General features: G+C 36.9%; 1 protein-coding gene across 2 annotated transcripts in view; it reads left to right on the top strand.

Annotated features, from left to right (window-relative positions):
- Gria4 (glutamate ionotropic receptor AMPA type subunit 4) overlaps nt 1–15,107 on the top strand; it is a 388,873-nt gene that overhangs the window by 292,396 nt on the left and 81,370 nt on the right. For both annotated transcript variants that reach the window (XM_059267271.1, XM_059267270.1), the window contains exon 6: nt 9,216–9,269. In XM_059267271.1, the coding sequence (XP_059123254.1) occupies nt 9,216–9,269 (54 nt within the window). The remainder of the gene's footprint in view (nt 1–9,215; nt 9,270–15,107) is intronic.

Raw genomic sequence — 15,107 nt, 5'->3', positions numbered from 1 at the left:
TCAGTCCCTGTGCCCCATGCCATGGAGAGGATTTTGAATGTCTCCTCACAAACAATGAGAATGGTAGTGATTGTGGATACCCTAAATATCCTGATCAACACACAGCGTAAATGTACTTGAATACCACTATTTGCATCCCAAATGATGTATGCTTATGACATCAATAAAATTTGCTTTGATAAAAATTTTAAAGAAAAAAAATACTAAATAAGCTTGATTAAAAGAATGTCTTTGAAAAGGTAGCCCTCTCTCGGGAGATTCACACAATGAAAATTAAAGGAATGTGTTCTGAAATTTCTAGAAGAACCAAGATATCTTGTGGTGGTTTGCTGTCTATAATTGCTTGACATTTTAATTTGTCAAAATTAAACATTTTGTTTGCAAAAGCCTAATGAAAATAGATCACATGTTATCATTTCAAAATATATGTATGGGTGATGGTGATGCAAGCAGCATTGTCTTTTCTGCACTCATTTCCCAAATTACTTTATGCCATGAACTAATTAGTTCTTATAAATGTATTTGCTATTTAAAACAGCAGTTAGCTATTAACTCTGAAACATTTCTACACATGAACATCAGAATGGTAAAGGAAGCCTAGGCTTGAGGATGCCTCTATGCTTGATACAAATCTCTGAGACTCAGTCTCCCTCAGCAGCTGATCTTAGCCCGTCACAGGCAGATCCTTCCGCAAGGGTGCAGCACTGAGCTGTGCACAATGAAGCTGCCTTGTTCATCACTTTGGGTTTTGGTCCATATATGCTGTCTGACCGTGCTGAACTTCCAGAGACCCTTGAACCTGTTCTAGTTCCTCGCAGGGCCTGATTCTAGAATTTTAAGTGGAAGTCAAATTAAGAGCTTTAAGTTTGCTGTAATTTTGTCTTTTGGACAAGAACAAATATGTGAAAAACAATGAGTTTAAGCTATTGTCAATTCATGTTCTAAATGAAGGAACAGGAAAATTACGTATTTACATAACACTGACTCTGCCACATAAGGCACCAGGAATGTAACAAAGCACTAAACTGAGCTTATTGCCATTTAGTTGAACCAGCTCCAATCAAATAAATTGCACTGTTTTGCTTTTCTAAATTCAATGAACAAGTTGATCCACACATGTAAAACCTAAACAAATAACAGGAGAGAAACTAACAAAAAGCTGGAGAGATGCTCAGAGTTGAGAACACTCATTGTTCTTACACAGGACCCGGGTTCAGTTCCCAACACAAGCTTGATAAATTTCTTCATAACAAAATACATGTTTCTGCTAGGAGCCCTTTATATATTATTTTTATACATGTTTGTTATTTAAAACACCCCAAACACAATACTCTATTGGAGAACATTGAACTAACTGCCATCCCATGTCCCAGTCTAACCCAGTGGCCAAAAACAAATAAACAAATGAAAACCATGGAATTTGATCTTAACTATATTTTAAATATTGAAAACTGTCTCATCTGGGGCTGGTGATACAGCTCAGCTGTTAAGAGCACTGACTGCTCTTGCAGAGGACCAGAGTTCAGTTCCCAGCACCCACAAAGTGACTCACAGCTGTTCATTGTTCCAGCTCCAGGGAATCTTGTAGCAGGCTTTCTTCTGGGCCACCAAGCAGCTCCCAAATCATGACATGGAGACTTAATCATAGTTATGAATGCTCGTCCTTATCTTATGCTAATTTCTTGCTAGCTCTTACAACTTAACCTGTTTCTCTTCATCTATGCTTTGCCTCAGGGTTTTTACCTTTCTTCCCTTCTGTATGTCCTACTCCATCAAGATGGCTGGTGGCTGTCTGGCTGGCTAGCCCCAGGTATCTCCCTCATTCTCTCCTATCTCTTCTCTCTCTTTCCTCCAATTTATTTTCTCTGCCCACCAGCCCTGCCTGTCCCTCTCCTGTCTAGCTACTGACCATTCAGCTTTTGATTAGACCTATCAGGTGCCTTAGGCAGGCAAGGGGAAACAAATACAACACATCTTTACATAATTAAACAAATACAGCATAAAAAAATGTAACACATCTTTGCCTAGTTAAAATAATATTTCACAACAGGATCTGATACCCTCTTCTGGCCTCAGTGAGGATCTAGACACAGACATCATACACAGACATACACATAACCAAAACAGTCATAAACAAAAACTAAGAATAGTAAGTTGTTTAAATTTTTCTAAATTGAAAAAAAAAGTCTCATGAAAATCATACTGAGATCTCAATACTTCTCAGATATTCTCCATGGAAAGTCCATAGGCCCTTGCAGTTAGAACTGCATTCCTATCATTCCTGAGACCCTTTTACCAGGACACCTGACTCTGACACTAGGGATTAGACAAGATAAATTATACCATTTTAAAGCACAGATGTGTTTTCACTCTTTCAAAGATGGTTAAGGAATGTTTCAAGGATGTTTTTGCTGTGTTTTTTGTTTCTTTGTTTGTTCATTTGTTTGTTTTTTAGGAAATGCATACCTTAGTGCTTAATTTTTCTCTTCTACACTTTACATAAAGTAAATTGAAATGATCTCAAAAAACTCTGCTTCTTCTAAATAAAAATTAATGTCAAAAAATTTCAGGTCATGTGTTAGGTGGTGAAGCACTATATAAATTTACTCATGAAGTATAACCAAACAACAGAGTAAAACCCCATAGCTTTTCCTGGATATTTATTAATTCTAAAAATATCTACTGAATGATCTCTCCTGTGTGTGTGTGTGAGCGTGCATGCATGTGTGTGTGTGCCTGCATGTGTGACATGATACACATAGTCAGAAGACAACTTTTGAATAGGTTTTGTTTCTCTCTCTCTCTCTCTCTCTCTCTCTCTCTCTCTCTCTCTCTCTCTCTCTCTCTGTCTCTCTCTCTCCTCTGTGTGTGTGTGTGTGTGTGTGTGTGTGTGTGTCTGTCTGTCTGTCTGTCCTCTGTCTCTCTGTCTCTGTCTCTCATATGAATATATTTGTATATACATATGTATTCCCAGATATAACCTGTTGAGTTCACTTTGAATGTATGTTTTCAGGGCTGACTACTTGTCATTGCACAACCAATTGATGTGCTCTTCCCCGGGGAAGACCATTCCTCCTGCTCCCAGCTTTCCTCAGTTGCTTATAGTTCTTTCTATAGAATTGAAGCCTTATGGACTTTTCCCCCAAGCAATTTAGCATGTTCATTGTCCTCCCTGTTCAGCTCATGTTTGGGTGGTCATGTTGGTGAGACTTTATGGTTGCAACTTCTGATGTTATTAGGAGACACAATCTCACACCAAACTCCCTGTTCCTTTAATTCTTAATGTTCTTCCCACCTCCTCTTGCACATTGCTACCTGAGCCTTAGGTATGAGAGTATTTTGTAGATGTACCCATTGTGACTGAGCTCCAAAACTTTGCCTTTTGATTGGTTGTGGTTTTCTGTGGTGGTCTCTATTTGTTGCAAAGAGAAATTTCCTTGTTGAGGAGTGAAGACTACACTTATCTGTGATTATAAGAACAAATGTTTCTAGATTTTTGTTAGGGATTATGCTAGTTAAGTAAATTAGTATTTATAGGTTCTCCTCCAATGACTATGATTTCACTAGCACTGTTTATTTACCTGGATTTCCAGTACCAGTCATGGTACCCCACATGTTGAGTGAGTCTTAAGTTCAAATGGAGAGCTGTTGTTACCACCAAGACATGTGTACCACTACTACATCCATAGGGCTATCTTACTATGCTGGTCCTTGATGTGATTCATAGGCATTATAGCTGGGTAGGACTACTAGTTGCTTCTCTCCTTTGAAATCTTGCATGGAATCTTATGGTACCATAAAAGCTAGCCTTCAGGGAGAGGATATTCAGGTCAATTCTTATTTGTTGTGACTGAATATCTGCTCTCATATTTGCTTCCTATAAATTCACTTTATAAGTACTTACATTCTCTTTTACTTAACTACTTGAAGTATTAATATTAAAAAGCCCCAATGAACTCAGATGCAAAAATATCCTACCAAAATACAAGCAAAGAGATTAACTCGGGGGTCATACATGTTACATTTTTAAATAACCCCACTTCTGTCTATTGAATATGATTATACGTATGCAAATTGTAAAATGCATGATCAAAAAGCTATTAAAATGTTACTAAATGCAGGGAAGGTGCTAGTCCCCAAACAATGAAATAACATTTCATATAAACTTCAAATGATTTAGTTGGATTACTGGTAAAATTGTAATTGGCTCTGAAGGGAAATGAGAAAACGTGGCCACTACGCTAAAATGACAAAGTTTGGGATGTTTGTGAAAGCTAAGGAAATAAGTGAGTAGAGACCGAGAATATAGAAAGAATGGCCTTAGCTTATTTTTAACAGTGTGTTAAACTGTTATATTATGTCAACCATACAATGTATTTTGATCACATTATCCCACCCTCCTTCCCCTGACTCCTCTTGGATCCATGTAGCAAGTTTTCTTTTGGGCCACCAACCAGCTCCCCTATTTATGAAACAAAGACTTGTTATTAGTTATGAATGCTTGGCCTTATCTTAGCTCTTGTTTTAATGTTTCTCTTTATCTACATTTTGCCTAGGAGCTTTTTACCTTTTTTATTCTGTATATCTTACTTTCTTGTTTCCTCTGTGTCTGGCTGGCTGGTGACTACTTGGCTTCTAGCCCTGGGCTTCTCCCTCTCTTTTCACCTCATTCTCTCTTCCCTTGTTCTCCTCCAGAGTCCAGATTCCTCCTCCTCCTTATTCTTTCTGCCCACCAGCCCCTCCTGTCCCTCCTCTGCCTAGTTATTGGACATTCAGCTTTTTATTGGACCAATCGGGTGCTTTGGGCAGGCAAGGTAAAAGGCAACAAATCTTCATAGAATTAAACAAATGCAGCAATCTTTGCCTAGTTAAAGTAATATTCCACAACACAAACAAATGCAGCATAAACAAATGTAATACATCTTTACATAAAGTAATATTCCACAACAGATTCATCCCTCTCTCCTAGTACCTAAGTTTCTTATTGTTGTTTTTTTATAAATAACTCACTAAGTCCAGTGTGTGCCCTCCACTGGCAAACCATCCACCTGAAAAGTCCACACCCTTAGAGAAAAATGATTTTTCCGGAAGTTATCAACTGCCAATAGCTGCTCGGCTGGCGTGGGGGCTTGTGAGCTGCTACCTCTTCCATTATAAAAAGTTGACTGGCTTGATCCTGTCCAGGTTTTGTGCCAAAACCCAAGGATGCTGTGAGTTCATATGAGCACAGTGGTCCTATCATGTCCAGAAGACACTGTTTCAGTCTGGGCCTCCCTAAATCCTGGCTCTTCTAATCTACTTGCCCCCTCTTTAAAAATGGTCTCTTAGCCTTTGGAGGAGAAGTTATGATACAGATATCCTATTTGTGGTTGAGTGTGGGGCGTTTACCCACCACCCCCACAGCTCCCCAGAGTTTTCTTGAGTGCGAGCAGCAGGAAATATTAGATAGAAGGATTTATTGCGGAGAATCTTGTGGAGATAAACAGATAGAAAATAAAGGATAGCCTCGAGAGGGCCTGGAACCTTTTCCAACGGGCCCTGACTGTCTCTGCCCCAGGGTTTTTATAGAGACACCAAGGGGTGGAGCAAAAGACCTCCTCCCACAGCACAGCCAAGTGCAGACCATCTCAGACACCTGCACTCAGGCCCGTGGTCCTAATCACCCTCTATGCGGACTTGCTGGGTAAAGCCATGAGGAACCCGAGAACGGGCTCCCACAGTTGAGCACACTACAGACACTTATTCTCTACACTTTGACCAGTTGTAAGTTTCTTCATTAACTGATGTCCACTTGCACAAACTTCTCTGATGAGGTCTAAGTCTGCACTAATCTATAGGTATAGAGATATGAATTTGCAAGCCAGAAAGAAGGGATTAGAAATTATATTAATGACAATTTATCATACCAATATCAGACATAAACATCATAACACTGACTTATTTATGCATGCTCCTGGTTTTGCAACTGAATTATTTGACCAGCATCATTGATATTTCTAAAGAAGTATCTGTTTGCTGAAACAGAAGCAAGAAAAAGCAATTGCATGATTCAAATTCATAGTATCTCTTAAGCATGTATTATTGAAAAGACAAACTCCTTTTACAGTGACAGCTGGTACATCCTTGCTGACTTGTTTTTCAGAACTCTAAGCAGACACTTGATAATTACTATTTATGTAGTCACATTGCCTCTTTCAATTCAGGTGGTCCAGCTCCTTTACCACTACACCAGCTTGTCATTATGAAAGCTGATAATTATATTTTACAGCCAAGTCTCCACATTAATATCACTTTCCTATGACAACATTGACCAACCACCCTTGAAGAGGGCAGAAGTATACTAGATTTATAGTTTCCATCTCAAACTGTTTCTTTCCTGAAGTACACAGGTGGTCTGTACTCAAGGTGAAATCACTCAGACTTATCATTAAACATAAAATATTCTCTACTTTGGTAAAACCCCAAGTCTGACATTGTCCATTGATTTTTTTTTTGTTTTGTTTTGTTGTTATTGTTTTGGTTTTGTGAGACAGGGTTTCTCTGTGTAGCTGTACGCTTTTCCTGGAACTCACCCTGTAGCCCAGGCTGGCCTCGAATTCACAGAGATCCACCTGCCTCTGCCTCCCAAGTGCTGGGATTAAAGGCATGCACCCCCACCGCCCAGCCATTGTCCATTTGAAACAATCAATATGACAACTTAGTAAATGTCTCCTGTGCTGATTAGTTTTTTGTGAACTTGATGCAGCTGCAGTCATCCAGGAAGAGGGAGCCTCCAGTTGAGAAAATAACTCATCAGATTGGCCTGTAGAAAATCTGTGGAACATTTTCTTTATTAATGGTTGATATGAGAGTGTCCAGGCCACTGGGGGTGGTGCCATCCCTGTCCAGATGGCCCGGAGTTCTATAAGAAAGAAGGTTGAGCAAGCCATGGAAAGCAACCCAGTAACCAATGCTCCTGCACATCCTCTGCTTCCGTTTCTATCTCAAGGTACCTGCCTTGAGTTCATCCTTTGGCTTCCTTGATGATGCGCTGTAACTTCTAAACCAAATAAAACCTTTACCACACTTGCTTTTGATTATGTCCTTTATCACAGAATAGAAAGCAAACTAGGATGTCTCTTTGCTGGCTTTTCTTTATAATTCTGTCAGTTTATTGTTTTTCTTCACCTTTGTGGCAAGCTTCTCAAAGGAAGTTTGAATTGATGGATAAATTATAGGTTAGATACATTGAACAGATTTTAAAATGTACAAATTCTATGCAAAATATCATACATTTATAGCTGTGCATGAAGAAAATCTTCAACAGATGAGAACAAAAGGTGACTACAGTAAAGGGAGGTAAGAGATGGGATGGACTGATATGGAATTCAGTGCTCACCCAGACAGAGGAACTTTAAGATCAGGAAAGATAACAAGTCCAAGCTCAGATCCTATATAAAGCCAGAACAATCTCAACAACACAATCAAAATGGAGTAGAAAAGTATGTGCCAACTACTTAGAGCATCCGTTAAGTGTATTTTGTCTTGGCCTAGGCTTAGTATGTTAATAGAGCCATCTTTCCTAAGAGTTATTACACCCTTTTTCATGCAGATTAAATTTTGAATTTGTACCACACATAGTGATTTGAAAATCTAGAATCTGAGAAGTAATTGTAAAAATGGTCCCATACAAATACATACTATTTTGTAGGTGGAGATATATTAAGGAATATTGCTTGAAAAACTTCCAAAACTGAAGATCAGTCCTCAAAGTCAAAAAGTTTGAACTATGCTCCCAGTCCCTATTTTTAATTTATTATCTGAAAATATGCCTACATGGTCCTACATATGAAAAGGGGACATATGAAAATTCCTCAGGTGAAAGGGTCCAGACAGAAAAAGTTTGAAGCTCTTGTATAAAGTAATTTGGGGATGCTGGATAGCGTGCTGATACTTTTATCGCATCTGAAGACTTCAAAGTAGAAGATTCGGCAGTAGGGGAGTGGGGTAGGGGGATGGGGGGAACTGTGGTCAGGATGCAAAATAAATGAATAAATTTAACTAATAATAAAATAATAACAGATGCTTCTCTGGGCAGACTGAATCTAAATACATCCCTTAAATAAGTCAAAAGGCTAAATATTATGCATTCCCTAACAGAGAAGTGGAGTAAGTTGAGGTTTAAATTAAGGGTAGAGATATGAGTTAAATTCACTGGCTTTTTTTTTTTAACCTCCATTTAATCCTTTTCTTTGGAAATCTGTTTATTTTATTAGAATGCATGGACATATAAAATGAAATGGAAATATAAAAATGAAGCATTCCAGTCTTCTTTCTAAGTACAAGACCCTGAAACCAGTGCTGTATTAGTCATGACTAATACAGTGCCTTCCCAGTAATTATCTCCATCTCATCTCCACCAGCTTTCTCCTGTGCTCATTGGAATTTGTCTGTTGCCACCAAAAGGGGAAATCTAGCAGTTCTCTCTGCATGTCAATCCATACATAATCAAAAAATTGCATTCATTGACATTCCTTTGTTTTATTTCACCTCTCTTATATTTATGTTTTTCAAAAGTAAATTCTTTGAACTAGAATTATTTTGTTTCTCTGCTAATAATCTACTCCCTTGAGAAATACATATGAACAGTTGGTTCATAGCACTATTAATCTCTCTGGGGAAATTATAATATTATAGCTTTTCCAAAAGGGTAGAGAAAACTATTTGTAATTAATAAAGTATGAATGAAATTAAATAATAGTTTTGCTTTAACAGTGTATTTTAATGTGGTTTATGAGTTCTTCTGATTATAACGTTCCACTTGTATAAGTCGCATGACATTGTTTTCCCATCACATTCTATAGGAAATTATACTGCAGTAGTTAATTAATTTTATTTTGTGCATGCATGGCATACATGTAGAGGTCAGATTACAATGTGTACTGTTGTTCTCCCTCCTTCCACAAAGTATGTCCTGGGATCAAATGCAGTCCATCAGGCTTGGTAGTACACACCTCTATCCAGTAATCCATCTCACCAGCCCTGGTTAAATTTGTGTTTGCTAAGAACTTTATGAATGACTAGAATGTGTTTAGATCAAATTCGCACTCCCACTCCCTCCCCTCCAATTCCTCTTGTATTGCCATCACCACTTTCCCCCAACTTCATATATTCTTTTAATGTTTTAAATAATGTTTTAATAAAGTTAAATTTTCTGTCATTTCTTGTATTAATAGATTGTGAGTGTTGGAAAGCATGTCAAAGGCTACCATTATATCATCGCAAATTTGGTAAGAAATCTTGTTTTCTACTTTACTAAGAATTTGAGTATTTAGGATTGTGTCTTAAAATAATGCTCTAATCAATGCTTAAACTACATTATTTACTGTACTTCAGGTTATGCTATTGCAATAATCACCATACTTTAATGATTTAAATAATTTAAAATGATAATCATATTTTAATTCAGTATGCATTTTATGCAGATTATTTTGGATCTGCCAGGGGACATCGAGAAGTAATTATAATGTTTTCTTTACCATGATATCACTTATCAAATTAAATACTGGCTTATTGTCTGTCTAAATGATAAATGCTAGTCTATAGATACATATATTCCCCAATTTTAAGAAAAACAAGATATAATGGCTAGTTATACAAATATTTTGAATGGGAATAACACATTTTTAAACTACATCAGCCTTTCAACTCAAATAGAGATTGATAATAAATAACATGGAATGAACTGCTTGCACACCCCAAACAAGTCTTTGTAGAATATCAAATGAGGCTCTCTGAGTACTTCTGGTTAACCCACCAGCTTGGAGAAATTGTCTGTGGAAGGGCACATCCTTCGTTTTATTATAGAGAAATTTCATCTTTGTCTTAGTTGGGGTCTTATTGCTGTGAAGAGACACTATGACCAGGACAACTTTTATAAAGGAAAAGATTTAATTGAGGCAGGATTACAGTTCAGAAGTTTAGTCCATTTTCATCATGGCAGGAAGTATGATGGCATACAGGCAGACATGGTGCTGAGGAGGTAGCTGAGAGTTATACATCTGGATCTAGTGACACACTGACCAGGCTTGAGCTTCTGAGATCTCAAAGCTCATGCCCTAGTGACATACTTCCTTCAACAAGGCCACACATCCCTAAAGGCCTACAGGGGGTACATTTTTATTCGAACTACCACAATCTTAGACCTTGATCCGAAATGTGGCTTATCCTAGGGAAGGCAACAATACTTCCTTTTTTTCTATCATGTATTTCTTTGATGAGAACCTTATTCTTGAAGCAAGAAGGAAAGCTAATAAAGGACAGAGAAGAGACTCAGTTCTGTCATTTTTCTGCATGTTGAGTGTGCCATTCATTACATATTCAGAGAGAGAGATCCATCTGTATATTGAGTGTGCCACACAGGTTCAAAGAGAGACATCCAGTCTTTGGTGAACTCGATTTCAGCACAGAGTTGAGACAATATAATACAGCAATGGATTATAAAAATGATCATACTGTATTTCTTGAATAGAATAAAAATGTTACAACACAATGGGTTAGTATAGCAATATCACCAAATTTGCCTCATCTTTTCTATTTATTTTAGTAGCCCCACAGTTTATGTGTCTCATCTATTTGTAAAAGTACATATATTTAAGCAAATATATTTTGTCATTAATCAATGTAGCATAAAAGCCTACAGTCAGGGATATCTCTATTCTGATCGACATTATATAATGAGTTTCTAATGAATTATTTTACCGCAAATGGGCAGTTTTGACATTTTTTCTAAACAATAAATGCAGAAAGGAAAATCAATATGTTATAAACTATCGTAGAAATGAGTGGCTTACATTGGCAGCTAGAATAAGTAAGACAATGCAAGATGAAAAAAATTGATATTTATAACACACTAATGGATTTCAGAGCCTGCCTTAAACAGCCTTAATGGGTGACAGCATATTTACACTGAAGTATCAACATATGAAATAGAAAACCACTTGTTTCCTTGAAACAGAAGCATAACACTCACTAAAAAAATAGCAAGCTTCTATTGTGACTAGAGCAGTGACATGCACCCAGCTATGTTATAATGTGCAGTATTAATATGGATTCTCCTGGCATTCATTCATCTATATAGGTTAACTAGTTTCTGTTCTTGCAGCCAATCCACAACTATTTCTTATGAGCTATATATACAGGACTCTCAAATGCAAAATTTGTTCAGAATCTAAATAAAATTTGATATTAACATTACAATTAAATGTTAAAGACTGATTCCACTGAAATTAGAGATGAGCTAGGGGACTGGAGATGTAATTCAGTCAGAAGAGAGCTTGCCTAGAATGCACAGAGGCCTGGGTTCTATCATTAGCACTGCATAAGCTCAATGTGGTGGTGCAGGTCTGAAATCCTAGAATTCAGGGGTATAATCAAAAGAATCAGAAGTTCAAAGCCACACTAGGTTACACAGCAAGGTGAAGATGAACCTAAGCTAAAATAAAAAAAGAATAGGAACAAAATAGGGATTTGTTAGCATACTACTTTTACTAAATATTATAACATGGATCTTATCAAGAGTAGTTGGGCAAAAAGGAAATAAAAGTTATCCAAATAGAGAGAATTTGCATATAGGAATATCATAAGGAATTAAAAAAAATAATTATGAGCTAATACATAAGTTCAGCAGGTATATAGGCTACAAGGTCAAAAATGAAATCTATTATATTTATAATATGATAACAAATGTTCTGAAATATTTTTTGAAATTAATTATGTTTATTTAATTATAGCTTACAATCAATGGGAGACTACTACTTCACCTGTCATGAAAACTGGCTACCCTTATTAGCCGGTGGCTACGTACATTCCAGATTCACTTCAGCAGAATGAATTAGTTACAGTTTCAAAATCAAATCAGTAGATATAGAGTAAAACCTATATTTACTAAAAAGAGAATAATGCTAAATAAACATCAATATGCAGGAAACTGCACTGTAAATTCACAAGCATGATTTTTTGTGAAGATTAACAATACCCTTTATTTAAAAAAGGTTAAAACCTAGAGAACCTGGATTTAAATATGCTACTTTAAAATGAGAATCCTCTGACTGGGTGTGGTGGTTCATGTCTATAATCCCAGCACTTAGAAGGCTGATGCAGGCTACCCTGGGCTGTGTAAATTCAAGGTGAGCTTGGAAAACTTAGTAAGATACTCATTAAACGAAAAATTAAAGGAGAGCCAAGGATCATGGCTTACAGCTGCAGTTCCAACATTCAGTAGTCTGATGCTGGAGGATTGCTATGAATTCAAGGCCTGTATGGGTTCATAGTAAGTTCTAGGCAGCCTAGACCCTGTTCCAAAAAGTCAATACAAGCAAATAAGCAAACATAAAATAACTGAATAAGCCAAGAAAGTAGAGAATGCCACAGAAATTCTACCTTCTTAATATGATTGGCTGAAATCAAAGCAGATTTTAATTATTTTTTAAAATATTTTCCAATTTATGAGTAAAGATGCAATGGGTTGTTAATACTCAGCCATGTTTGTGGTTGTCTTATATTGCCTTTAAGTTGAATTTATCTTCTCACTTCCCTATCATTCAGTTCATATTTCATTCTACCCTGACAAAATGGGTATAAATTGACATTTTTCTTGTCACAGTAGTGTCATGTCCTAGCTGTTGTAGTTACTGGGAGTATGCTAGTACCTCACCTCTAGCCAGATTGACTGAATTTATGATCCCTTACCCTGTTACTCAAGCCTGAGCCCACTGAGGGTTTGTCTTAGTAATTTTCTATTGCTGTGGTAAGACACCATGACCAAGGCAACTTATAGGGAAGACTTTATTTGGGACATACAGTTTTCAGGGTCAGAGTGCCTGACCACCATGGCTGGGAACATGCAGCAGGCAGTCAGGCATGACACTGGAGCAATAGCTGAGAGCTTTCATCTGAGACAACATTTATGAGTCAGAGAGACAGCAAACTGGGAAGGGCTTGTGCTTTTGACACCTCAAAGCCTTCTTCCAATGACATGCTTCCCCCAACAAGGCCATACCTCCTAATCCTTCTCAAACAGTTTGGCCAACTGGGGATCAGCTATTCAAATACATAAGTCAATGGGTCCATTCTCATTCAAGTCACCAGAGTCCAAGAAGGTCTAGAGATTTGACACAATGGCCTTTCTGTTAACAGCTGCATATTAAAGATGAATGGAACTTATAGATGGAAGATGGCTGAAATCTCTTTTCCTTTCCTACATCTTTTGTATGGTTCAAAGAGTATGTTTGTAGTTGTTCAGCCACACAAATTACCTAGAGTTATTTTTTAAAGCAGATGATAGCTTAATAATAAGTATTATTTTAGAAATCCCTAAGAGACTTAGACACAGAAGTATGTATTTCCTTTTGGCTCACTGTATCTGTTTTTTACAGTCTTTTATCAGAGTGAGCTCAAGACTGCTCTACATAAATCCTTTCATCTCAACTTTTTAATGTTTAACTTAATGAAGATAGCTCTGTTAAGATTTTTACCTTACTGCACCATGGGGTCTCTTTCCCAGTCCACCAATTGCACTACTTTAACAAACCAAACAACTCCCATATACCTACTGCTGCTTTCTCTTTGTAGCACTCATAGCTTACCTCCATCCAGAGGCATTTATCCCACTAGATCTTAGTGAAGAGTTACAATCCCCTCTTTTAGAGAGTTATCCTTAAGTACTTGAATTGTCTTTTGGGTCCTTCTGGCTTCACAAATGATTTTGTGCCCTAATCGTAAATATTATTTTTCATTCATCAAATTGTTCTTTTAAACCTAATCTGTACTAAAAAGGTTCCAACGTCCTTTGGCACAGTAATAAATAAGAAATTGGCTCCCATCAATTTGTTCAGGCCAGGAGGGTTCCTCCTTCTTACCATAGAAATGGCTCTTCACCTTTTCTCTGTACCAGAACTTCTGCTCTTCCTGTTGTACTCCTCAGCTTTGGTCATTATGCTTGGGTTTTTGTTGTTGTAATTTAATTTGTTTTAATTGGTCCTTTAAAATAGATATCTGATTCTATAGACTGGAAAATAAAGTCTTGGGTAATTTACCCAAGATCATGTAGATCACTAAGTCTCAAAGGTAAATCCAAAGCTCTGACCTGTCTGATTGTAAAGAATAAATAAGTTCTTAAGTAAATAAATAATATATCCAAGGAACCATGACACACAGTAGACACTCATTAGAACATACCCACAGGCTCCTAGAGGAGCTGACCTTAGATACATTACTCTGTTTTTATATTTGCTCTTCCTTCAGCTGTTGAACAATATAAGTATGACTGCCAATAGCAATATGAGAATCTTGGCACAAAGTCAGAGTTATATTCTTTCCTAGGTTTTAAAATTTTAAATGAATTCAGTTTGTATCTAACAAAACACTTAGATATATCATAAAGAAGTATAAAGTTATAGCATATTCAACACGTGTAACTAAAGACTAACTGAATCTACTTCTTACACACACACACACACACACACACACACACACTCACACACACTATATATAGACACCGTACATACCTCAATCAAAGATAAACCAATGGTACATACAGTAAATGATTCATCCATGTTTAAGTATTTGATTAACTTCAACATGAGAACCAGCCACAATTCATCAAACATCTAATTTGGCAGTTTTATACAATTTCAATGACCCAGTTAAGAGTATATCAACTTGCCAACATTGTCCTAATTCTTCTTTTGTGCTTCCTGTCTATTTCAAATTTTCTGCCCTAATCTACATGTACATTAGAAGTATTTACCTAAGGTTCATTTCTTCAGAGTAATTTCTAAAAGATAAGAGAGAATCTTCCTCATTCTTCTTGATCTCCTGGTAACCGTACTGAAGTGGCCTTGACATGACTTAGTGTGTAAAATACAGCAGAAATATTAATCCGAATCAGAGAAAATATAAAAAATGGGCTTTTGCTTACAATGATGACATAATGGACTTATAGATGGACAAACATCGTCACAGATATCAGGCACCTATAATTTTAGACATTTCCCCATTAGAAGATCTGCAAATTACAAGTGGAAATTTAAAAGGAGATCAAGTTGGGAATGAATCTAGAGAGTTCA

Source organism: Peromyscus eremicus, chromosome 7 (assembly GCF_949786415.1).
Source record: "Peromyscus eremicus chromosome 7, PerEre_H2_v1, whole genome shotgun sequence".
In the NCBI taxonomy this organism is placed as follows: domain Eukaryota; kingdom Metazoa; phylum Chordata; class Mammalia; order Rodentia; family Cricetidae; genus Peromyscus; species Peromyscus eremicus.
Note: the sequence above shows the minus strand (reverse complement) of the source record. Positions and strands in the feature narration are given on the sequence as shown.